General features: G+C 48.6%; 1 protein-coding gene across 1 annotated transcript; it reads right to left on the reverse strand.

Annotated features, from left to right (window-relative positions):
• Positions 1 to 548: 548 nt before the first annotated feature.
• Positions 549 to 16,926, reverse strand: CCN6 (cellular communication network factor 6). Its single transcript, XM_008263390.4, has 5 exons — positions 16,621 to 16,926; positions 9,884 to 10,181; positions 6,928 to 7,170; positions 2,903 to 3,096; positions 549 to 957 (listed from the first exon to the last, which is right to left on the reverse strand). The coding sequence occupies exons 1-5, from the start codon at positions 16,666 to 16,668 to the stop codon at positions 676 to 678; spliced, it is 1,065 nt and encodes a 354-aa protein (XP_008261612.2). The 5' UTR covers positions 16,669 to 16,926; the 3' UTR covers positions 549 to 675.
• Between the last annotated feature and the right edge of the window lie 9,122 nt (positions 16,927 to 26,048).

Here is a 26,048-nt window from a genome sequence, read left to right on the forward strand (position 1 = left end):
AATTTTTGTGTTTTTTGTTAGTGTTTTGTTTTTTCTTTCACAAAGCAATGATACTGTGTTTATCTTGGAAATTTAATTTTCTACAGTATTTGGTATAAAAACTTTTAGATTACAACTGTTAACTGTAATTATAAAAGTTCCATTTTCTCATTCTCAAAAGAAATCTTAACTGATTCAGAATAGAGCAATGAAATGTAAATATTTACAGTTGAATCTTATTTCTATTTAAGAATTAATCCAGCATCTTACCCTATGATGATTGTCACCTGATGGGAGCCTTTACTACATTGTCAAGTATGGATAGAATTTTAAAAATTCAGCGTGCTTTTTATTTATAACAGTGTATTCTAGATTATCTTATAAAATGTTCTCATAAATTATATAATTTTTTTCATTATATGAGGGGTACTTAAATGGTACCCAGTGTCTTTGTATTAAATAATTATAGGATATATTTTAGAAATAAGGCTTAAATATTAAGTTTCAAATTCTATATATATTTTTAGGAGAACCTTCTTAAAAGCTTCTAGTTCCTTAAGCACAGTGATCTGACAATAGGTGGGCACTGTTACTGTTTTAAACCAATACTATAGGTCAGCTATCCTTTTATAACAATTCTAATTCTTTTACTGTATGACATGATTGACTAGCCTAAGTTTTCCTCCTTTTATACTTCTACAGAATCTTGAGCTCAGAAAATACATCCCCAGGTTCTCTGCAGTTCCTCTGACACACACAAGATGTAATCCACAGCATCTTCCACTTAAATGACCCTTCATTTGGGCACTCAAATTGAATTGTAATCATTTTAGACTTATTAGGGATACAGCACCTCTTATCCACGCATATCCCACAAAAAATAGGTTTGTAACTCTTTGTGCTAGAGCATCCAGAAAAAACAAATTTTTCAGCTTTGGAGAGTTGGAATGTAGGTTGACATGTTTTTCCTTTGGGAATCTGAAAGAATACATAGGAAGTGATTTTTTACATTTGATTACAATAGTTTAGAAAAATGAAGTAGAACATTTTATAGTACAAACATACAGATGAAATACTTTCTGGGCATTAATCATAGTTGCTATTTAGTGACATGCATTGCCCTCTCAAATCCCATGTCACCAGAGAGCTGGCCTCCCTGTTTCTGCTGCAACAGCAGAGGACCAGCTCCTCAGGGCTCTTGCTGTCCCTCCTCTACCCAATTCCATAATTAATGGACGCTTCCCTACTTTGTTTAATTTCAAGGGCCATGTCTTAGTAACTGATTACTTACCTAAGACTGAGCAAATTCTCAAACACAGCTCAGAGAATTTTGGATGGATGGATAGATGCATATCTTTATCCCTTTAAAATTGAGCTGTCAGATTGCTTATACAATACAGAATAACGTGGGAATGAGGATTTTTGTCGTACTTCTAAAAGTTACTTCTTTGAGACAGTCACTTTGCCTGGTGTAAGTATCAGCTCTCGGGGGCCAGTGCCATGGCTCACTTGGTTAATCCTCTACCTGCGGTGCCATTATGGGCGCTGGGTTCTAGTCCCAGTTGCTCCTCTTCCAGTCCAGCTCTCTGCTGTGGCCCGGGAAGGCAGTGGAGGATGGCCCAAGTGCTTGGGCCCTGTACCCTCATGGGAGACCAGGAAGAGGCACCTGCCTCCTGGCTTCGGATCAGCATAGCACCGGCCATAGCGGCCATTTGGGGAGTGGACCAACAGAGAGAGGACCTTTCTCTCTCTCTCTCTCTCTCTCACTGTCTATAACTCTACCTGTCCAAAAAAAAAAAGATCAGCTCTCATAATATCAAGTCATCTTAGGGTAAATATTTTATCATGGTCATTTGGCAGATGGACTTTCCAAGGACAGCGTTTTGGAAATGATGTGGTCCCCCTCCAAGTTGGAGATGCATAACTAAGATCAGAACTTACCTACTCTGATGTAAGTATCTGTTTTCATAATTATGGAATGCAGCCCAAATCCTCATTCATTGGCTTCACTTCATACAATTAATGGAGGAGAAAAAAATCTGAAAAGGTTCTACTCTTTTTTTTTTTTTTTTCTTTTTTCTGGACAGGCAGAGTTAGACAAAGAGAAAGGTCTTCCTTCCATTGGTTCACCCCCCAAATGGCCGCTACAGCAGGTGCACTGCGCCGATCCGAAACCAGGAGCCAGGTGCTTCCTCCTGGTCTCCCATGTGGGTGCAGGGCCCAAGCACTTGGGCCATCCTCCACTGCCTTGCCGGGCCACGGCAGAGAGCTGGACTGGAAGAGGAGCAACTGGGACAGAATCCGGCACCCCAACCGGGACTAGAACCCAGGGTGCCGGCGCTGTAGGCAGAGGATTAGCCTAGTGAGACGAGGCGCCAGCCAAGGTTCTAGTCTTAATATACGTGGAGGAAGAGCACAGCAAATCAGGCTGATCTAGACCCACATTAAGCAGATGCTTTAGAATCAGCAGGTTAACATTATCACTCTGGTAAAATTCTGGTAGAATTTTCCCTACAATGTTAAGTTAATATTTTCCTCTGAGATAGTGTAACTTTCAGAGTTAAAAGAGAGTTGATTTTGTTGTTGTTGTTGTTTGAGATGGATCTTCCATCTGCTGGTTTACTCCCCATTTGGCAACAGTGGTTACAGGAGCTTCATCCAGGTCTCCCACATAGATGCAGGAGCCCAAACACTTGGGCCATCTCCCACTGCTTTTCCCAGGCCATTATCAGGAAGCTGGATCAGAAATGGGAGCAGCCGGCAGCAGAGGTCTACCTGCTCCCTAACACCAGCCCCAAGGAAGTAATTTTTTTCCTAGAACAAAACATCATCCCTCCCTCCAAAACAGCATGTGCACACACACTTCAGGAGTCTCTTAACAATGAATTATAATTAAGTGAAATATAATTAAACCTTACATTACCTTTACTGTTTGTGATATGTTTCTGTCACAAGGCTGAATATAGCACAATCTTCTCTCTTTTCTCATTTCACAATTGCTGTTTTCGTTGGTTACTCTATTAGATATTCCCATCCCACATGTTCTGGAGCAAGGAGTCCACTTTGTTGCTTGCACAAGACATTTTCTTTTCCAAATAAGTGGGAGGTTCCTATAAGCTAAAATGCAAGGGGAAAGTATATTTGTATATACATAGAAATGTACTTACATAGATAATTTTTAATCATTTTATGCTAATTTTTAAAAGACCTGAGTCTTCGTTTTTATATAATGCAACTTGAAATAAGAGAACCTTGTGGTCTAATTCATCATTCTATCTCCCTTTATTCAGTCCCTAAATTACTTTTTAATCAAGTGTTACAGTCCAGTTTCTTAGCAGGAATAAAAATATCGTCTTGGGGGCTAGCGCTGTGTTGTAGTCAGTTAAGCCACCACCTGTGATGCTGGCATCCCATGTGGGTGCCAGTTCAAGACCTGGCTGCTCCTCTTCTGACCCAGCTCCCTGCTGATGGCCTGGGAGGGCACTAGAAGTGGCCCAAGTGTCTGGGCCCCTGCACCCACATAGGAGAACTGGAAGAAACTTCTCACTCCTGGCTTCTACCTGGCCCAGCCCCGGCCATTGCAGCCATTTGGGAAAACCAGCAAATAAGTGTCTCTCTCTCTCTCTCTCTCTCTCTCTCTCTCTCCCTCCCCCCTCCCCCTCTCCCTCTCCCCCCCCCAACCCCTTTCTCCCTCTCTCCCCCCTTTCTTCCCTCCCGCCCACCCCATCTCTTCTCTGTAACTCTGCCTTTCAAATAAATAATTTTTTTAAAAACTAACTTATCTTTGAAAAACTGAGTAGATTTCTCCATTTGCATCTTTCTGCTTATCCCATCCTCTCAGTATTAAACCTGATCTTATTTTCTGATTAATGTCTGACTTCTCTCTGGTTCTGTTTCATGCCTGATATTCCCACCAGACAGTGAAATGAGCATCATTAACAGGATTAGGAAATCTGAGATATATATCAGAACAGTGTGATCTTAATATTAAATGTTATGATTGGTTAAAATCTAAAACACAAAAAATTGTATTTGAGAATTAGGCTATCAATGAACAGCTTTCCTTTATATAAAAAAAAAGTCTTCGAAAATTTCCTAATAAATTGAAGTAATGTTACACTGAATTCAAATATCTAATCATTATATAGTAAGTCATTGCAAATGTGTAATCTCATTCATTCAGTCCTCTATGTAATTGAGTCCACAATATTCTCTTAATTGGCTAGCTATTTCAAATCATTATGGAAAGACACAGCAATAATGAATGTATCTATAGATGGGTCAGTGAGTGGGTGGATAAATGGAGCCACTCCCATATTTATTGCTTAGAAGAAATGGGAAAGGAAAAGAATAAATAATTCTTCCAGCTCCATGTAAATCCATTGGGAGATTCCTGCTATAGTCATGACTAAATCAAGCCCTGGGGTTCATTTTAAGCAAACTACATGTTGGTTTATTTCTCCAGGCATTCCCTAAAATTTTTGTGAATCTTGATGTGTTAGGAGAAAGGTAATTTGAATCTGCACTTGTGCATAACAAAATTCTGGCTATATCACTTCAAAGTATTGATTTTAAACTCCAAAAGACCCGGAAAATACCTTCTTGACAGGAAAAATCAATCATTTTTGAAGTATATGCTGTCTTAGAAGGAAAATGATAGTCTGATACTACTTTCAGTGTTCCTACAGGAGGATCTTGCACTTGCACAGAGAACTGAGAGAAAAGAAGCAGAAACAATGAAGATACCTGGAAGGCAGACAACAGTTTAAAGATCTCAATGCAGGGAGCAGATTAGAAACCTGGCACACATCTGCAATAAATAAAGGTAGGTTAGATTATCGCATTACCAGTAACTACCCTCAAAGTTAAACCAAGAGCTGCAGTTCAGTGTAATTTGTTCAATATTCATTAAAAAGCAAGAAAACTAGAGGAGAATTTTAAAGTAAAGCTTAGGGTTTGGTGAGCATTAGGAAGAGCATAAGGGCATTATGTCATTGCGTGCTTCATACTGACCCAGCCGTAGACCATATAAATTATTATCCCAAGTAAATCTTAAAAGTGTGTGTTTTTGTCATTGTGGTTCATTGAAAAGCCAAATTCCTTTATGGGTCATAAATACAGTGTCACAGTTAAACAGAGAAGAGACATTAGACTGAGCATATACTTCCTTTAAAACAAACCTAGGGACCAGCGCCGCGGCTCACTAGGCTAATCCTCCACCTAGCGGCGCCGGCACACCGGGTTCTAGTCCCGGTCGGGGCGCCGGGTTCTGTCCCAGTTGCCCCTCTTCCAGGCCAGCTCTCTGCTATGGCCCGGGAGTGCAGTGGAGGATGGCCTAAGTGCTTGGGCCCTGCACCCCATGGGAGACCAGGAGAAGCACCTGGCTCCTGGCTTCGGATCAGCGCGGTGCACCAGCCGCGGCGGCCATTGGAGGGTGAAAGGAAGACCTTTCTCTCTGTTTCTCTCTCTCACTGTCCACTCTGCCTGTCAAAAAAAAAAAAAAAAAAAAACTAGGTGTAAGTCTTAAGTCCCGGAGAGCACTTGGGAGGATTGATTGAATGATTGATTGACTGAAGCAAAAAAAACATGAAGAATGACCATTAGATGCCTCCCCTTGAACTTGATCCAAGGAGCTTTACCAGGGAAAACTGTTGCTGTTGGGCAGTCTCTCCAAGAGAGGTCACACATGGGTTCCAAAAAGAGCCTTATATTGAGTCCCTAAGATCCAGTGCAGAAAACCAATTGTTCCTTTATGTTTTGAAAAAGGAACAATTTGGCTTCTAATTTCAGAGGTTTCAGAGCATTAAGGATATCATGCTGTTAGCTGAATATGTATAATAAATGCAAATTCATCATATCCTGTTAAAAATTTGTTTTCAAATCAAGTGGCGTACTGGAGGCCTTGAAAATGTTTCTGTCCTAGAGTTTTTAGATCTGTAAAAACTCATGTCTCTGTTCATAGTTGCTTTAATTAAAGATCCCCATAATGAAAGTAAACTTGGGAGTTTTTAACACATAGAGATATTTTGTATTTCCATGACATTTTAACTAAGCTGTAAATTTCAAGAAAAAAGGCGTTCCTGATTTCTGCTTTAGACCACAGATGGGAACAATGTATTGTCCCTTCTGAGTCCATCTTCTCCTATGTTTCACTTGCTGGTGTTTTTGAAACCCATGTCATCAGAATACCCTGGCACTGAAATAAGATGCTTAGAGCAGACCAGAATACAAGGCGTATGAATAGATTTAAGCTAACTGCGAGAGGCCAGGTGCTCAAGATCAGAAATAAAGAATCCTGTTTCATTTTGCTGACTACACACATACATGAGTAGCCTGCTTACCAATGCCTGTATGTTTGTTCGTGTACATGGCATGGTGTGTTAGAGAACAGGATTGGTAAATGTTGAACTTCAGTTTTACAGTGAATGAAAGTACTGTCCATCAGTTTTCTAGTTTCAGAACTAATACAAGTTCAAAACATGTTAGTCCTCAAATATTTTTCATCAACAGTCTTCCATTTCTGCTTGTGCCATATAGATAATGTGCCTTTGAAAATTCAGGGAACTGGATGACCACATTTCTTGCCCATAATAGAACAATACAAATAAAAGTTTTTCCAGGGTACACATGAACAATATTTAGTTTATTTTTCCCAAGAAGAGATTGGGAATAAGCTGAGGTATACGATGCTAGCAGAGTTTCCTGATCTACTGAAGTTTTGAAAAACTGAATTATTGTATTGGAAAAAATCTAAATTTCCTTTTCAGATACTTAGACTGTGCGTGTCTGAAGCAGACGGAAAACAGTGGTACACACTCTGAGTCTCTGAGCACCAATCAATAAGTACTTACAGAGTAGCTGTGGTGTATTTAAAAAAAAAAAAAAAAAACAAAAAACGGAAGCAAACCACCAAAAGTCATACATAAAAAGTAGATGCACTTAGAGCACCTGACATGGTTTTGTAGCTTGCTGACAGCTGCTGTTGTAACGGTCCCAGGCCACAGTTGAGTTGATCAGACTTCTTTCGACCCGTGGCTCCAGAGCAGAGACGGTCAGCCAGCCGTGGGATGAACAGCGGTGTACACCCGATGGCCCCGCTCACACAGAGGCAGCTAAACAGGGGGTTGGGCTGAAACACTTGGCCATTATGATAATGGACCCTGTTAAACTCACATCCCACAGCTACAAGGTCTGAAAAGGAGAAAGAGCACAATCACCAAAGAGCTCATGAGTTGGGATGATGGTCTACACCTCCCATAATAAACCATAGAAGAAATAGCTAAATCTTTTTTTATGAAATACAGTTCTCAATTCCTTAGACCCCATTTGGAATCAGTGAACATCTGTGGTCACTCCTAATTAAGATCACATAAAGACCCTGTTCTGGAGTAAAGTCCTTTGTTTTAAATCACCATAAATGTGGCCATGAGATGGCGATTACACATCTAACAGCTGAGTTGGTGCTGATGAGACAGGTCTCCCGAGGTGTCTGGCAGTAGGTTAGGAAGACGCGGTAAGTGAATGTCTGAAGAAACCATGAATTATTTAGCCACAGTCCTGCAAGGTAAGGGAATTCTTTTGTTACTGTTGCCAAGAGGCTTTAGAGGAGACTTTCACTTCCTCCAGGGGAAAATCTGGGGTCTCCAAGGGTGGTCCATCCACTGCTTGGCAGTATCTTGAGATGCTTTCAAGGCATCTGCACACTCAGAATTCCTTTCAAAATACAAATATCTACTACATACATATTTGCACTGGCAGCACAAAAACAACAGTGGTCAAAACTGCAGGTGCCTTAGCCTGAAACGACCTGGACAAGTAGTCGTTGCATTTTTCCTTGCCATGCAGTTGTACGTTTAAGAAAAGTTCTGAAAGCTAGTTTTACCTAAGAATTGTCCTGGATGACACAAGAAAAATCATTTTATTAAATCAGACATCAATAACATGCCCTCTTAATACTCTATATGACAAAACAGGAAGTAGACATAGAACGTTCTGAGTACAAAGGCTGCCTTGAGGAAAAGCACCAGTGCTGTCATTCAAACTGTGAGCCAAACTAGCCACACTGTAAGTGTGTATTTTACTTTAAAAAAAAAAAAAAAGATAAACTATGGTTATTCAGATATGGACCTTTGGAAGACATTTTCCTGACACAAAGTGAGACCATCACTTCACAGAAAACAACCAACAATATGTGTCACCAATTACAGAATTCAAGCTTGCAAGAAAAAAAAAAAAAGAGTTCTGGGAAACTCGTGTGCTTCTCTACTTCCAATCCAGTTTCCTGCTAGTGTGCCTGCAAAGGCAGTGGAGGAGGCCCAAGTTCACGGGCCCCTGCCACGCACATGGGTGATCTACCTGGATCCTGGCGTCAGCCTGACCCAGCCCTGTCTGTGGCAGGTGTTTAAGGAGTAAACCCCCATATGGAAGATCTAAAAAAAGAAAGAAAATATATTTTTCTAGCTCAGGGATCAGCAACTTTTCTGTAAAGAGCCTAATAGAAAATATCTTCGCCTTTGCAGGCATTCGGTGTCTGCTGAAACTATAACTGCCCCTGAAAAGGAGCTACGGGCTATGTAAGCGAATGGGTTGTGCTCCAATAAATCATTATTTATAAAAGGCTGTGAGCTAGATTTGGCCTCCAGGCCACAGCTTATGACCCCAGTTACAGATTAGCCCTGTCCCCATCCTCGTGCATAGGTCCCATTCGAAGTCTCATCGCATTTGTGTGAAGTTACTTCTGGAAAGGTCTGTCTGGCACAGTGAACTTGGATGTTGGGAGGGCAAGGCCAATACCTCCCCCCCCACCCACACACACATACATTGTGTACGTCTATTGCCAGCCACAGTGCCTGGCCAAGTATTTGTTAAGTTAATGAAATAACCTGCCCAGTTTGGGAGCAAAGGGTGTCCTGGTGTTAAGTCATTGGTAGGACATATTTCCCCCATTGAATTCCCGAAGTAGTAACCACTTCTGAGGACTTGGGGCATCCCAGATGTTGTAGATCTTTATGTCATTACTTTCCTTGATCGGAGCAACTCTCTAAGTTAGGAAGTCCGTTTGATGTGACTGAGGCTTAGAGGGATTAAACAACTTGATGAAGTTTGCTCAGCTGAGCAACCAGGTTTGGAACTGAGCCCAGGACAGTATGGTGCTGACAGGGGAGCAGGCTGCCACACTTGAAGAGATGTCCACACGCAGTCCTGCCACAAATATTTGCTCCTGTCCCATGCTCACAGCAAACTTCCAGCGGAAAATTGCCTTCCCACCTAGACTTTTCTATAGAGTGGTTAAATTGCCCAGCTAATACAGGCACTCCTTTTCCCTTAGACATGTTGCTTTTTATCTGAAACAATTTTGCATCCTGAATTATTGTCGACTGCATAGCTTTAAACATCTGAATCAATCACCAGAAGTTAGAACCCCATGAAGCCTAGGGTCAGGTTGTGGTTTGGGTGACCCCCACCTCCTTTTTACAAATCTGCTGCATTAAAAAGCACATGAGCTCAATGCATAGTTTAGAAGGCTGAGGCTAAAAGACTATGTCTGAATATAGGATATACCTCTTATAGGCAAGATTATTTCTTCACTACACAAAAGGCTGAATTCACTTTGCTTTTGACAGGATTAACAAAAGCTGTCATGGTGTGGCACTTTAAGAAGTCGGACTCTGTTTACATAATTTATTTCCTATCATTAAAAGCGTTACAAGATCACTTCAATGAAAATGATGGGTTTCTGAACAAGGATGAACGTCTGCTGATTGCACATGGGGTCCAATACGAGGGAGCCAATCCCCACTGGTGCAGGAGAGTTCAACCCGCTTCCTATTCAGCCAAGCTAAACCCCTGCAAGCTCCCAACTGCAGGGAAAAACCTCCCAGCAGGTCCAGAAGAAGACACTTACATGCACACACTCCGGTCTCGTACCTAGGCCTGTCTGCTGAGTAGTCACAGTACAGCCCCTTGTGCGGGTCGCACAGGTCAGCTTCGTTGCAGAGGGCCCCCGGCTGCTTGGCACAGATGTGGCAGCACCCACAGCCATCCCTCACCAAGCTCACTCCAAGAGGGCAGCTGGGCTTCTGAGACGGACATTTGCATGGCCAGTGACAGAACTCTTTCCGCTGATACTCCTCTGATGCTTTTCCAGGCCTGCCGTCTGGCGCTGTGTCTGCTGGCCCAGCGCCCTGTGCCCTGCAGCAGAACTGCATTTGATGATAAAAGCAAGGTTAGAAAAGGGTCCTCATGTGAAATTCAGAGGTCTTATAAGACGAGGATTCCCCTAACTAGATAGAATACTGTGTGGTGAATTGTAATAAATCTCTCAGCAGGGCCGGCACTGTGGCATAGCGGGTAAAGCCACTGCCTGCAGTGCCGGCATCCCATGTGGGCGCTGTTTCAAGTCCCAGCTGCTCCACTTCTGATCCAGCTCTCTGCTATAGCCTGGGAAAGCAGTAGAAGATGGCCCCAAGCCTCTGCACCCACATCGGAGATCCAGAAGGAGCTCCTGGCTCCTGGCTTCGGATCAGCGCAGCTCCAGCCACTGCAGCCATCTGAGTACTGAACCAGCAGATGGAAGACCTCTCTCTCTGTCTCTACCTCCCCTCTCTCTGTGTAACTCTGACTTTCAAATAAATAATTTTTTTAAAAAAACTCAAGTCTGCCATCAGCTTCTTCACTTGTCTTCTAAAACATCACTCTTCTTCCCCACGGATTACTTTCTTCTCACCCTCCTGACTGTAAATATTGGACCCCTGTGGTTAAGCCCTCACTCACTACATCTCAAATCTCCACCACTCCAAATCAGACCACTCCCCTAAACCCAGATTCCTCTCCTACTTCATATCCCCACTTGGAGGTTTAACAGGCAAGGCAAACGTAGCATGACCAAGATCAAACTCCCAATCTCCCCCTCCAACCTGCTCTCCTGTGCACTTCCCTGTTTGAGCAAATGCAATTTCATTTTCCAAAATATCCTGGGATCAGATCATTCTCAATTCTTTTGTACTTTTTGTAGCCAATCCCATTAGTAATGCCTGTTGCTTACACCTTTTTATTTGAATTAAACTTTTTGTTTTTAAAGATTTATTTCTTTATTTGAAAGAGTTATAAGATGGGGTCGGTGTCGGGGGGGGGGGGAGGGAGGGACAGAGAGAGATCTTTCATCCGCTGGTTCACTTCCCAAATAGCCCCCGTGGCCAGGGCTGGGCCTGGCCAAAGCTAGGAGCCAGGAGCTTCTTCTGGGTCTCCCACATGGGTGCAGGGGCCCAAGAACTTGGGCCATCCTCTGCTGCTTTCCTAGGCCATTAGCAGACAGCTGGATAGGAAGTGGAGCAGCCAGGACTTGAACCAGTGCCCATATGGGATGCTGGCATCACAGGCAGAGGCTTAACCTGCTGTACTACAGCACCAGCCCCTTGGTTGCATCTTCACATTATACTTACCCTGATCATTCTTTATACCCCCTTCGCTACTATTGTGATCCATGCCACCATTGTTTTTTACCTCGATGACTACCATAGTTTCCAGAAGATTCTTCATGTCTTCCTCTTTGTCCATTGAGCATCCAGAGGAGTCTTTTAAAATATGTCAGTTCATGGCACTCCTTGCTCCTGAGGGCTTCCTCGTGACTCCCATGTCAGTAGGAAATCCAAACTGCCCCCAGGGCTGTGCATCCCTTCCTAACTTTACACTGTCTCTCACACCCCCTTGCTCACTTCACTCCAGCCACCCCTGTCTCCCAGCTCTTTGAGTAATCAACATTTGCTCTGCCCTGAGATACCTTCCCGGCTCACTCCTCTACCCTGTTTAGAGCTGTGCTCTCATTTTTCAGCAAAGCCTTCTTTGCACTTTATAAAATAGGACCTCACCCAACCCCTTCCCCACAGACCTTATTGTTTATATATTTCATTGACTTGTTTATGATTCCCACATCATGTATGTGAGATCGAGAACAAGATTTGTGTCCTGCTCACTGCAATACTCATAAAATGCAAGAGCATGGTGCTGCCTATGTGCCAGGGACTTTACATGGCTTTGTCATTTAACCTTCATAGCAACACTACTGCAAGAGTTACTGCAAGAGTTAGCCCACAGGCAGAATAGTGGTCCTCTCAAAGATGTCCATGCCTTGTTTCCCAAGCATCTTAAGACGTTGCCTTCCATGGGGCTCTGCAGATGCAGTCAAGTCAAGGATGTGCAGATTAGCATCCTGGACTATCCAGGTGATCAAGTACATTGGGTCCACCTGGGAGGAGGAGGCGCATCATGGGAAACATGATGCCCAAAGTGGGAGCAATGCCACTGCTGAAAGGGAATCATGGGCCAGAGAAGGCAGAGAGCCTTGAAACGCCAGGAAAGGTCAAGAATGAGGTCTCTCTGTGGAGCTCCCAGAAGGAACGCAGTCCTGGGGATGCCTGATGTCAGCTGTGTCAGCTCCGTGTTTGGACTTCAAATGTCCAGAACTCTAAGATAATGAACTTGCATTGTCTTGCATTGATTTGTCACAGTAGCAATGGGAAACTGGCCCACTCTGGAAATAAGAACCCTGAAGTGCAGATTGTTTAAACCATCCTGGGTCATCCACCTTTACGTGGTAGAGGCAAAGCTTAAGTAAGGCTGGCAGATTCCAGAGCTTGAGCTCTCAACCCTTCCTCTCCTCCTTCTCCTAGCACAGGTGCTCTGCAAACCCGCTTTGACACCAAACAAACTGCTGAGTCTCAGGTTCTGTGGCTCAGAGCCGGTCTCCTGTTCACAGAGTCTCATCAGTCCTGGTCGTCTGCCACCTCTCTAGGGCGTTTGACCCTTGTGGCTCCTCTCCGCTGTCCTGGCCTGGTTTACACCTGACCCTCCTAATCCTCCTACCCCTCAACATACTCACACTGCACACTCCCGTTAACACTGCATTCAACTTAGATTTAGGCTTATCGGTGTTCCCCGACCTTGGTGAATTGCTCTCTACACCATCTCATGGCAATGTCTACAACCACTCTGCCTTCGGTTTCTATGCTATGTAATCTCAAACTAAATTTCCAACTGGGACTTCTCCACTGAGCCCTAGACCCCTAGAGCTGCCTGCCTCCTGTACCTCTGCGCCCAAATGTCTCACAGGAAAAACTCAGGTCCAAAACTCATCATCATTCAGCCCCAACAGCTTGTCCCAAGGTTGGAGCCAGGAAGCTGGGAGTCACTCAGGTCATCTTCCCTCTCCCTCTCCTTGCACACACACTCTGTAACTCATCCTGCCGACTCTGCCATCCTCCTATCCCTAGCTCTAGTCTCTCGTCCCCATTGCACTGCTGCTAAGTACAATTGTGATGATTTCCTGCCTGGCCTTCCCCCTCTCGAGAATGACTTCTCAACTCCCTCTACCACATGGCCACTGCTGGGGTCTCAAAGAACACAGCCAGGGGCAGGCGTTTGGCACACTAGTTAAGACATGGCTTGGGACACCCACATCCTGTATTGGAGTAGCTGGATTCAAGTCCTAGAGCTGCCTCCAATTCCAGCTTCCAGCTAATGCAAACCCTGGGAAGCAACAGATGATGGCACAAGTACTTGGGTTCCTACCACCCTCATGGGAGAACCAGATTTAAGTTCCAGGCTCCTGGCTTCAGCCTGACTGTTGTGGGCATTTGGGGAACGGACTAGCAGATGGAAGATTCTCTCTCTCTCTCTCTCTCTCTCTCTCCTTTCACATTCAAATAAATAAAATGATTATCACTTCCAAATAATAAAACAATTCATCTGATTGTATTACTCCTCTCCTTAAAGCCCATCAGTGCCCCCTATTGTCTGCAGTGTGTTGTCTGAACTTCTGAGCGTGGTACCTTAAGCTGTCTCTGTTCTGGCTCATGCTGCCTCCCTGCAGGTGCTCCTTCCACGCCTGGCCGTTTGTGGGACACCCCATGCTGGGTTTCTTCATCATCATTTCCTGAGGAAGAGCCCACTCCCCAGACTGCCCCCCTGGCGACACCTGAGTGTCCTGGTCTTGCATCTCTGAGGTCAAAAGGCAACACTGTTGAAACGCAACAGGGCAACAGCCTGAGAGGAGGGAAGTGTTAGGTACAGGAGAATAGGAATGAGATCTGACTTCCTGCTAAAAGGAGGAGGCAAGAGAGGAGGGGAGGAGAGAGGCCCTGAGAGAATGCTAAAAGAAAGAAAAAATAGCAGCCGGCGTCGCAGCTCACTAGGCTAATCCTCCGCCTTGCGGCGCTGGCACACCGGGTTCTAGTCCCGGTCGGGGCACCGGATTCTGTCCCGGTTGCCCCTCTTCCAGGCCAGCTCTCTGCTGTGGCCAGGGAGTGCAGTGGAGGATGGCCCAAGTCCTTGGGCCCTGCACCCCATGGGAGACCAGGATAAGTACCTGGCTCCTGCCATCGGATCAGTGCGGTGCGCCGGCCGCGGGGGCCATTGGAGGGTGAACCAACAGCAAAAAAAGGAAGACCTTTCTCTCTGTCTCTCTCTCTCTCTCACTGTCCACTCTGCCTGTCAAAAAGAAAAAAAAGAAAAAAAAAGAAAAGAAAAAATAGCAAAAACTCGTCAATCTAGAATTCTATAAACAGTGAAAGGATCTTTTAAGAATGAAGGTGAAATAGCTCTCTAGACAAACAAAAACTTTAGAAACTTATTGCCAGTGGACAGTTTCACATGCAACACTATGGTAGATCTGTCTGAAGGGACAGTACTGCAGACAGGAACTCAGGGTGCAGGAAGACAGAAGGGCCCAGAAATAACAGGTGTGTGGGTAAAAACAAGGAAGTCTCTGTTCTTTCTTCAGACATATAAAGGGTTGTCCAAAAGTTCATGGAAAATGTGTTTTATGAAAAAAAAAAGCTCATGGATTTCACAATTTTTTCACCAAAATACTTTCAGAGATAGAATTCTAGGTTCCTAGCTTTGGCCTGGTCCAACACTGGCTGTTGTAGACATTTGGGGAGTGACTAAGCAGATGGAAGATCTCTCTGTCTCTCTTTGTCCCTTTCCCTTTCAAATAAAATGAAAATAAATAAACAGAAATTTTCAAATGGGGTGAGTAATGCACACCTTGTAAGGCTACTCTGAGGGCTGAAAGGACAACTAAGGCGCTTGGCACGCAGCGGGCGTTCTAAATGGAAGGTCTCCTTCAGCTCAGCCACAAAAGGAAGCTAAGCCCAAACCAGTGCTTTCTCACTGCTCCACGCAGAGCACCTCTGTCTGTGTGTTGTTTCATTTAGCACTTCTCTCCTTTGCAGCACTGGCTGTTCGAAGAACACGCAGCCCAATCAGTGGCAGGCTTTTTCTCAGGAAGGTGGCTAGCAGGGCCGAGGCCCAGTTCCACTTCCCCTGGGGAGTCTTGGCCACGACAGGAAGGACCCAGACCCCTGACTTCCTCTGATCCTTCTGAAAGATTAAATCTACCCGCAGGGTAGCGTTTCCAGTCCCTTGCTTCCTGAGATACAGCCACAGCTTACTGCCTGAATCAGCTAGGAACTCGGAGGTGGTTCCATAGTCTTGAAATGTTGGGAAGGCCTCAGAAGTTCTGTCTCCCAGGCCAGCCATCATCTCCACCATGTAAATAAATCAATAAAGAAGGCACCCTGCAGGGACGGTGCTGTGGCAAAGCGGGTAAAGCCTCTGCCTGCAGTGCTGTCATCCCACATGGGCGCTGGTTCTAGTCCCGGTTGCTCCACTTCCGATCCAGCTCTCTGCTATGGCCTGGGAAAGCAGTAGAAGATGGCCCAAGTCCTTGGACCCGTGCACCATGTAGGAGACCTGGAAAAAGCTCCTGGCATATAGATTCAGATTGGCCCAGCTCCAGCCGTTGCGGCCATTTGGGGAGTGACCCAGTGGACAGAAGTCCTCTCTCTCTTTCTGTCTCTGCCTCTCCTCTCTGTGTAACTCTGCCTTTCAAATAAATAAATAAATCTTTTAAAAATAAATAAATAAAAATAAAAAAGAAGGCACCCTGTTGTAATCTTTTATTGAAAACACGAAGCCATAAATCACTCATACGAAATCAAACTTCCCTTTGGTCTGCCGCATGAGCTATTCAAAGGTCCCAAGGACTGATTCCCTTTTTTTTTTTGGGGGGGGGGGGATGCATGGATTGAGAAGAGACAACGGGTTAAGGGAATAAACTAGGAGATGGGAGCTCTCTTTCTCTTTCTCTCTCTCTCCACCCTCCCACCCCCACCACCTCTCAAACCAGAATGTTCAATAACAGAATGCTTAAGAAATGTGAATGTTCTGAAAACTTCCTTCCCAGCAGGACAGGCACAACTGCACAAAGTGTCAAAGCCCACTTCTCCCGGGGCCCCTGCAAATAACGAAGCCTGGACCCCGCGCGAGAGATCCGCTGTCTTGGCCACCACACCACGCAGCACCGCGCCGCGCGTTAGACTCCGATGACAAAACTACACAGCCAAGTTCGGGGACTTCACACACACGGCAAGTCGGCCTCTGCACCGCAGCCTCACATTTCTTTCCTGAGGCTCGTGAACTCAAACAGAATTTGATCTGGAGAGAAAAATGGCTCCATACTTCTCACCAAGTGTTTGCACAAGTAACGCCCCCGCCGCCGCCTGCCCCATCCTCTTCGGTTACATTTTTAGCCAGAAGCGCTAAGAACGGCTGAAGTCTCCGGAGTAAGGAGACAGGACTTACCCGTGCCAGTCCAGAGAGGAGCAGAGAGGCGCAGAGCAGCCCCTGCATCGTGGCCGGGACCCTGGAGCAGCCCCTGGAGATGTAGCAGCAGCAGCAGCAGCGGTGCCCGCCGGGCCCCGGGTGCACAAAGCTGCCGCTGTCTCCTGGCCACCCCCCACGCCTCCTCCCCCGCAGGACACACGCCTCCACCTCGGCAGCCCGAGCCTTCACACTGAGCTTTCGTTTTCTGTGGATCTGTCTTAATACCCTGTTGACTTTCCTGAGACTCTTCTGGAAATCCTCATGTTCCCAGGAGCGAGTTGTGCATCAGAAGGTGCCGGCTGTGCGCGAGGGACCCAGAGGGCACCTCCAGCCAGCGCCTGTCCCAGGACAGCGGAGCTGCGGACCTCCGGCCCGGGCCTTCGCCTCTGCTCCGTTGGCTCTGCTCCAGGTCCTTTTTTCCCCCTCTTTAACGATTGATCCGCGAGCTGGCCAGTCCTCCCCCCACAGCCCCCATCACAGCCTGGCCCTGGTTCCCTGCCCCTCTCAGCAACAGGCAGCCATAGGGTGCCCTGACTCTGGCCAGCTTCCCACACTCTCTGAGGCTCCCCGGTGCCCACGTGTGTCAGGCCAGCTGGGCTGTGAGTGGGCAAAATCCACATGGACCCTGAGTGGACTCCTCCAGGCCCTGGCCTGAGATCAGCCACAATTCCAAGTGACATCAAAGTTAGCCCCAATCTTCTAAGACCACACCCTTATGCTGGTAGCCGTCATTCAGTTAAGGAATTAAGATTTCAAAATAAATAAATATAACTAAATAAAACAAGCTGACCACAGGTTTGTACCTCCTTTCTTTCTCTTTCTCAGCTCCCTGATGTGTAGCCACCATCCTCTCCCGTGTCCAATCATGTGTGACCTTTGCTTATCCCGCTGTTTGGACCTTGGTCTTGGCTGATTTATTTTAACTCCTGTCTGCAGTGGAGCTCTGTGTTCCTGGGCCGCCAGTGGCCTGGCCACCTTCCAGCCCCCATCCCAGAGCCTGGTTCTGCTCCCTCCGACCAGTCACCTAGCCTGGACTCGCTGCTCTCCTTTCTTTCTGTCCAAGGCAGTCACAGCTGTATAAAGACAGCAAGTGAAGCCTCATTCAGGCCTGAGCTGAGTCCTGGGGAAAGTGATATTCTCCAACCACAGGGACGTTGGTGTCGTTGGAGAGACGGGGATGCCGTAACACACGCCAAAGGAACTTTAGGAAGCTGACTAAGTAGTCCGTTAAACCAAAGTTGTCTGCCTATGGAAGAAGGAATACCACGTGGAGTCAACACATTACTCTGCCTTAGTAAGAAATAGGACTTAGTGAAGAAAAACGGGTCTGGCGTCAGCCAACGTGACCTTTCTCTTTATTCTCTGGGTTTGGCACCATTGGTTCCCAACCCCAGTGTTTCCTGTCCCACACTGGCCATGCAGAGGCAGATGCATGGCACCCCAGTACTGCTGACCTCATCCACCGCGTCCCTCTGGCCCCAGCTCATCCTGATCCTGATGTGATGCTGCACATGTCCGTGCAGCACAGTGATCAGAGAGCTCACTCGCATCCAGGCTCCTCACATCAGCGCTCTGCCGAATGCCGGCGGCAGCAGTTCTCCTGGAAATGCATTCCTGCCTTCTGCAGTCTCACTGCTGCAGGACAGAGCCGAGGCCAGGCTGACAACCATGGCCTCTGGCAGGAAGGGGATCTTGCCCGGGAACTAACCTGCAACAGCTCGCCCAGTGTACAGAATCAGCCCGCTCTGGGTCACTCACTGTGATGGTGAATGGTGAGTGCGAACTTGACTCAACTCAGGAATCCCTAGGAATCTGGAATAGTGTTGTTCTGGGTGTCTGTGAGCGTGTTTCCAAGCACAAGTAGCACGTAGGTCTGGGTGGACCCTGTGGGAAGGCACGGACTCCATGTCAGGTGGCGCTGCCATTTGGTTGGCGCTCTGGAGAGGATAAAATGGAGGATAAATGTCTCCGGCTCTGAGAACTGGGACAGGCTCGACTCCTGATTTGGACTCCAGGGCCCTTGCTGGCACCCAGCCTTCCAGTGTTGAGCTGAGAGTTGACCTCCATATGCCTTGGTTCTGAGGCCCTAGAGCTTGGACCCAGCCACGCTGTGGGCATCTCAGGGTCTCCAGCCTGCCATGGGACATCTCCGCTGCCATCAGCACACTGCCATCAGCACCTCCCCTGGGAGGTTCCCCTTCCTAACTCCATGTACATCTCCTATGGGTTCTGGCTCTGTAGCATCCTAACTACTACATTCTGCATCACACATCTTTGGCTTTTTCTAAGAAACATTTATTTATGTACTTGAAAGGCAGAGACACAGAAATAGGAGAGAGACAGAGAGATCTTCCATCCGTGGGTTCACTTCCCAAATGGCCATAACTGCCAGGGCTGGGCCAGGAGCTTCTTGGACTTGGGCCACCTTTCACTGATTTCCCAGGCGCATTAGCAGAGAGCTGGATGGGAAGTGGAGCAGCCGGGACTCAAACCGGCACCTGTATGGGATGCCAGCATTGCACACAGAGGTTTAACCTTCTGTGCCACAGCACCAGACCCATCACACGTCTTTGGACACCTCCAGCCCCAGGTGCTCCTGGGTAACTTTAGCCAGGGTGGACTCCACGGGGAGCATCTTTCTAGAATCCAGGGCTGCTGACTTTGACCCCGCACGCTAAGCACCATCACAGCTCCCTCTCACTGAGCTCACTTCACAAAACGCTCCTCCCACTAGTGTTCAGCTTGAGGTGTCCGTTCAAAAAGGCATGGCATGGCGCTAATCCTAACTCATCTTTGCACCACACTGCATGATCTACAAGGAAGCTTCCCGTGTATTACCATTTTTCAATTTCACAGCTCAGTGAGATGGGCAAATGCAAAGATACCGTCCTCATTTAACAGATTAAAAAGTGAAAACTAAGGCAATAAAACGTCCTGAATCCCCGCCCTCCAGAGCTGTATAATCCACCCGGAGAGAGGACATGTAGCCAACCAACACGCAAACGCCCGCCATGAGATGGCGCACAAAGACTAACAACAGAGAACAGGACCCTGGAGCGAGAGAGGCAGGTGGGAGCTCATCTAGGCGGTGGCCAGCCAGGACATCTCCAAAGATATGAGATCTGAAGAGGTGGTGACGAGGCCAGATGAAGAGCCTGAGCAGACTCCTCGTCCAGTGCTATTCCTCCGGCAAGATGCATACCTTGGATGGTAGCAAGCTCCATTTGCAAAGGACACAGCCCCCTAAAACCATCCCAGTAGGAACACCATCACAGCTAGACTATGCCTTTCTCCCAGGTAGACCAGATGGCCGGACCAGCCGCAGTCAAATCTCCTTTCTCTGATTGGTGACTTTGGTATAGCGCTGTGCGTGGCTTCCCCTACATCCTCCCTTCTTCCTTCTCTTCGCATCTGATTGGTTGTGGAGAGGGAGGTGTTTATCAGCCCGGAGAGAAGAGCCAGCCGCTGTTGGTGCAGCGACACGGGACAAGCGAGAGCTGGAACGGTAACCACAGCTCCCATGTAAGGAGTACTCACGCAGTCTTAACACCGCAGCGCGGGCCGTGTTATTATCAATTCACCGGCTCGGTGCTCACAGCGACGGTGCCCGGTGCTGTTATTACCAGCTTTGTTTCATTGACAAAGAGCCTGGGGGCAGGGTCACGTGGGTAGCAAGAGGGAGAAGCGCGACTCCAAGCCCCGCCGCTGTGCTCTGCCGCCTCTCTCCTGGCCTCTAAATCACACAACCAGCTGTCACCGGGGATTTATTGAGCTGCTAACCGGCACTGAGTTGTCACTCTTTTCCTCCTCCAGCTTCCCTCCCAGAGTGCAAGAAGTTGGGCAAGCCCCTTATATTCCCCTCTGAGCTGTCTTCCGTCCGTCCATCCTCCCGGCCAAAAGAGGGAGCCGCGGGAGCTCTCTCCTGCCTTTTGAGATCCTGTCTTGACCCTGGTGATGAGCGGGTGCTGGGAGAGAGGAAGGGAATGTAGAGGAGCAAAAGCAGTGGGCTGGGTAAGAACCAGGGAGTCAGCCCCACTCTTGTGCAGCCCAGGGGGTGGCTGGAACACAGAGGAACACGTTCCAGGAGACTGGCCCAGTGCCATCGTCTTGGCATCCACACAGTTCCAAAAAGCACCTGGGGAGAATGCAAAAGTTCAAGTGTTTGTGTGGGTGCGGGCCAGGTGGTACTGGCCTGGAGGTCGGAGGCCTGGTATCTTTTTTTTTTTTTTTTTTTTTTTTAAGATTTATTTATGTATTTGAAAGACCAAGTTAGAGACAGTAAGAAGCAGGGAAGGGTAGAGAGAGGTCTTCCATCTGCTGGTTCACTCCCCACATGGCCGCAACGGCCAAGGCTGGGCCAAGCCAAAGCCAGGAGATAGGAGCTTCATCCGGGTCTCCCACATGGGTACAGGGACCCAAACACTTGGGCCATCCTCTACTGCTTTCCCAGGCGCATGAGCTGGGAGCTGGATCCGAAGTGGAACAGCTGGGACACGAACAAGCACCCATATGGGAGGCCAGCACTGCAGGCAGAGGGAGGCCTGGCAACTTATGGAGGCACTATCTGGGCCCCCTGGATTGTCGCTCAGCCTCCCTCCTGTGCTGCTGGAGGCAGGGAGGAATGTAGCCATGATAACTTAGAATAAACCCATCGGCCCATGGAGGTGGGAGAGGAGGGTTTGGAGCCGGATTAATCTGAATTAAAGAAAATGAATTTGTGAGGTCATATGTATACCTGCAACAAATACCATTAAGACTCACAAACGCAGGGCCTGCATTGTGGCACAGCAGTTTAAGCTGCCACCTGCAACACCAGCCTCCCATAAGGGCAGCGGCTCAAGTCCTGGCTGCTCCACTTCTGATCCAACTCCCTGCCAGTATGCCTGGGAAAGCAGCAGAGGATGGCCCGAGTACTTGGGCCCCTGCACCCACATGGGAGACCCAGATGGAGCTCTGGGCTTTGGTTTGGTCCATCCCTTGTCATTGCAGCCATTTGTGGAGTGAACCAGTGGATGGAAGAGCTTCTCTCTCTCTTTCTCTTTGTCACTCTGTTTTTAAAATAAATTATTTTTTAAAAAAAAACAAAGGCTCACAAAGTCACCACTCTCTGTGAGTGCGTACCTGTGCCCTGGAAATGCAGAGGCCCCAGAACAAGGACCAGTGCTGGAGCATCAGCACCATCTCCTCTGTCTCTCTGTGCACCCGCCGGGAAGGGCAGCAGGCCGCTGCTAACGGAGCGCCTCTTCCAGCCAGGTTGCACCTGCAGGTCCAGTGGGGCTGCAGGACACTCACGCAGCAGCTGCTGCAGAGAAACGTGTTGGTGATTTGAAGGATGCCTTTTTAAGTGGCCACCTAACTCCCTCAGCTCAGCACATCTGGACCGTGCACACAGTCGCCCACCGCACCCTCGGGCACCTGCTTCCTCACTGTCACCCAAGGCTGCACGTCCCACTGACCTCTCTCCCATATGCTCCTCCTGCAAATGCACCCCAAGTTGTTCACAAAGCTGGAGCCTCAAGATGCCCCACCCCCACCCGGATTCTAGTGAAACTGCTGAGACCGCAGCTGTGGTCTCGCTTCTTCCTCTGCTGCCGACAGGTGTGCACGCTAAGGTGCCGCCAGTGCTCCCACCTGGGGGGAGGAGCAAAGCCCTGCCTGGCTCTGCTCTGCCTCCCACCCAGCTTTTGGTGAATGTGGTCCATGAATGAGCAGTCTCTGACCATCACAGCACGCCATGCCCTGCAGTTTGCATGGACCTACATTCAGACACACCCCGAAACGGTGCAGGTACCCTCAGTTCCAAGGGCAGAAGAAAAGCCAGGCTGTGTGACCCAAGGAAAATGCCACAGAGGGATGCAGTTCCCTTCATCACTTGACCCTGTGAGTCTGTTTCACAGGGAGACCACGGAGGGGGGAAGGGAGCTCAGTTAGTGAGAGGCAGTCCCCAGGGATAGCCACAGAAGCAGCCAAGGAGAGCAAAGAGAGTCCACGTGTTTCCGAGTGCAGGTGCAGCGAACCTTCCAGGGCAAGAGGGGCAAGCACAAGGCGGGCGGCCGCACTCAGCCGACCTGCTTGCACGTGTGAACCAGTGTGACTCACTGAGTCCCAGCCCAGGTAGACCAGGAGGCCCCCTGGCAGAGGGCAACCACTGCACTTGTCCTGTACTTGAGTCACCTTCTTTATCTGAAAGTCAGAGCTTCAGAGAGAGGGAGACAGAGCTTCCATCTGCTGGTTCACTCCCCAAATGGCCGCAACACCTGGGCTGGGCCAGGCTGAAGCCAGGAGCCAGGAGCCTCTTCCAGGTCTCCCACGTGGGTGCAGGGGCCCAAGGACTTGGGCCATCTGCTGCTGCTTTCTCAAGTGCATTAGCAGGGAGCTGGCTCGAAGTGGAGCAGCCGGGACTTGAACCGGCACCCATATGGGATGCCAGTGTCGCAGGCAGTGGCTTTACCTGCTATGCCACAGCTCCAGCCCACGTGGTTGTCCTTGCCACTCTCTTCCTCAAAACTTCTCTCCACCCCTCCTCCCTCGGGCATATGGCAAAAGTCCAGCCCCCCACGCAGCACAGCAGAAGGCCTGGAGGGTGCAGCCTGCGCACGCGCGCACCGCGAGCTCCAGCAGCACAGCGGCCAGCCTCTCTCGCCTCTGGGTCAGCCCTCTCACCAAGACAGCCCTGTCCGCTCCTGGGAGGGCCTCGTCAGCACCCAGAGCAAAGTCCCTCAAGCAGTTGGGGCCCTAATCCTGACCCCGGTAAAACCTGTATTTTGCAATCTTGCGTTTAAATGTAGGGATGCGGGATTTAGCTGACAAAAATGACCACCGTCACCCCAGAATGCCTGAATACGTGGCCCGGACCACACTGATACTAAAAAACGGCTCCTTGGTAACCTGCGATTCTAGTTTAACTGGGCACGTGCGTCTTCGGATTTCTCTTCCTAGACTGGGTCACGTGAGGGTTGGACTGACACCCATCTTCCTAGCCCTGGCACCCACAAAAATGACTGACACGGAGCAGACGCATGCTGAGCCGCTGATTCACTCTAGGAGATGGAAACTGCGAGTTTCAAGCCTGCAAACGATTACTCTGGCAGGCAAGAATAAACGCGCCATTCGCTTTTCTCTGAGCCTCCTCTGGAAGGGGTCGCCATCCTTGCCCGCATCGGCGGCGCTCCGGCCTGCACTGACGCCCGGCGGACGCTGGGTGGCGCGACGCGCCCACGTCCCAGCCTCGCGGGTCCCGGCGCCGCGCGCCCTGCCGGAAGCGAGCGGGCGCTTCCTGTGCCGCAGCGCCCTGCATTGTTGATGGCGACGCTGCGGCAGAGCTGGGAGGCGCCGGGCGCCATGGTGCCGGGGCCGCTGCGGCACCGGGCCTGGCGCCCGCCTCCCGATGCCGGTTCCGCCACCCACGGCCCTCGATGGGTCAGAGGAAAGCTCTGTGGCACACCGTGGGGCCTTCGCTCACGGCTAGACCCGAGCTTTCCGTCGTCTGTGTCGCTTTTCTGTCACAGTCACTGGGAATATGGCAGCCGCGCTGCGGGAAAGCGAGCGCCTTTCCATCGGCACTTGTTTTTAAAATACTCCGGAGCGTAACGGAAAGGCAGCCCGGTGGTGGGGGTGGGCGGGCTGGGTTTCACGGCCTCCCTCGGGTTTCTCACTTAACGTTTTCACAAAGAGGCGCGTACCCCGCACGTGGGCTTTATGTTTTCAGCCCGAAATGTGCACGTTCAAAGTGAAAAATAAGCTGATGTGAAACGAAACCATGGGTGGGGCCTCCACGTGCCCCACGCCGCGGCGCCGCTCCCCGGCGACCAGCAGAGGGCGCGCGTCCTCCCCGTCCGCGGGTATCTCGCCCACCGAGGACCCACGTGCCAGCCTCGGATGGCAAAAGAGAACAGAAGTGGGTGTGCACCCCGGCCCTTTGATTCGCCGAGGCTTTGTCTTTGCAAATGGAGTTACTGGACCGAGTGCTGCCTTGTTTCCTGTCTTGGCAAACCGTGCACGCAGTGAGTCCTCTTGGGCTGACCCGGTTCGGATCACCTTAGTGAAACGAGCGTCCTCGGCTCCACCTGCAGCCATCAAATCGAACTCAGCTGCGCGTCTCCAAGATTTTCCTTTGTGAAGTTCCTCCAAAGCACGATGTTTGTTTTCCTTGGAATCACAACCCTTTTTCTTTGTGTGCTTGTCTGTCACAGCTTTTAGTGCTTCTTGCTCAAAATGTGTGGTTACTGGAAGGTAATCAAATGGAATGAGCAGGTTAGGAAAGAAGTAATATCAGCTTAATGCTATGAAGAGTGGCCAGCGGCCCTGCCATGGACTCAGCGGGCTCTGGGTGTCTGTTACTACCTGGTTCACAAAGGGAATGGAGAGTGAGTCTTTCAGTTCCATCAGTTACGTGGAAGTCAATCAAAAGAGATTCTACCCAAATTCAGAAAATTATCATTGCTTTAAATATATATTTATATATACCACTTTGCCAAACCCACATGCAATATCATTGAATCAATAGCTAAATCAAATGCAATGCTTAGGAAAGACTTCACGGAACAAAAACAGCTCAGCCTAATTCCCAGTGAGATTGTCCATTGATGAGGCTCCTGCAAAAAAATACTTCCTGAAATGAGGCTCACAACAGAATTGCAGAGTGGGAAAGCAGCTCTCTGGCCACCTGTCCTGTACCGTTCACAGGGACACGACCCTCTCCTGCCCCTCAGCTTTGCTGGCCTGACTTAGTATCTCCAGCTGTGGCAAGCCAGAACTTCAGCCCTTATGCTCAGGGCCTTAGGAAATACCGTGCATTTTTAGAATCTGTAAATGAAGTGAGTCCAAGTCCCCCTTCCATTGAGCTGTTGGGCAGTGGGGTTGTCAGTATCCAGTACCTCCTTTGTCCTGGTTTGAGTCAGGGTTCCAGGCTCCTGCAGCCCCTGGGCCACATTATCCTAGCCCACAGGGCTTTTTCCCATCTAAAGACCCTGCTGGTTGTGCCCCATCTGGAGGTGTGAAGCAGACGGGCCCTCACCTCCGGTCGAATCTCCTTGATTAAGGCTGTCCCCTGGGCTAGCTCCCCACCTCCCCACTCACTGCCGAAGAGTGGTGAGCAGCTCCTACTCACGAAACCTCCAACCAGTACGGAGGAAGGGACAGCCATCGCCCTCACCACCTCTCCACTCTGAAAGCATGCCTCTTTCCTGCCCCACTCTGGACCAGAATTTCCTGTAAGCAGAAACAGCTGTAAACCTTTTCAAAAAGAAACATGATCCCTCCCCTCTCCAACAGAACCTAAGAAGTTGCGGAAACTAAATTTGTGGATTGGCACTGTATGGGAATATTTCTGTTCTAATGGGAACAAAGTCATAGTAAAGATTCAAAGCAGCTTTGAACAATAATAGTCCATCTTTTCTGGACAGTTC

This window comes from Oryctolagus cuniculus, chromosome 5 (genome assembly GCF_964237555.1).
Source record: "Oryctolagus cuniculus chromosome 5, mOryCun1.1, whole genome shotgun sequence".
In the NCBI taxonomy this organism is placed as follows: domain Eukaryota; kingdom Metazoa; phylum Chordata; class Mammalia; order Lagomorpha; family Leporidae; genus Oryctolagus; species Oryctolagus cuniculus.

Coding starts and splice junctions, on each gene's coding strand:
- CCN6 (XM_008263390.4), bottom strand. CDS start 16,668: ATGCAGGGGCTGCTCTGCGCCTCTCTGCTCCTCTCTGGACTGGCACGG. Junction 3,097..6,927: donor AAGCTACAAAACCATGTCAG/GTGCTCTAAGTG, acceptor CTTGCATTTTAG/CTTATAGGAACCTCCCACTT. Junction 958..2,902: donor ACATATCACAAACAGTAAAG/GTAATGTAAGGT, acceptor GTATTCTTTCAG/ATTCCCAAAGGAAAAACATG.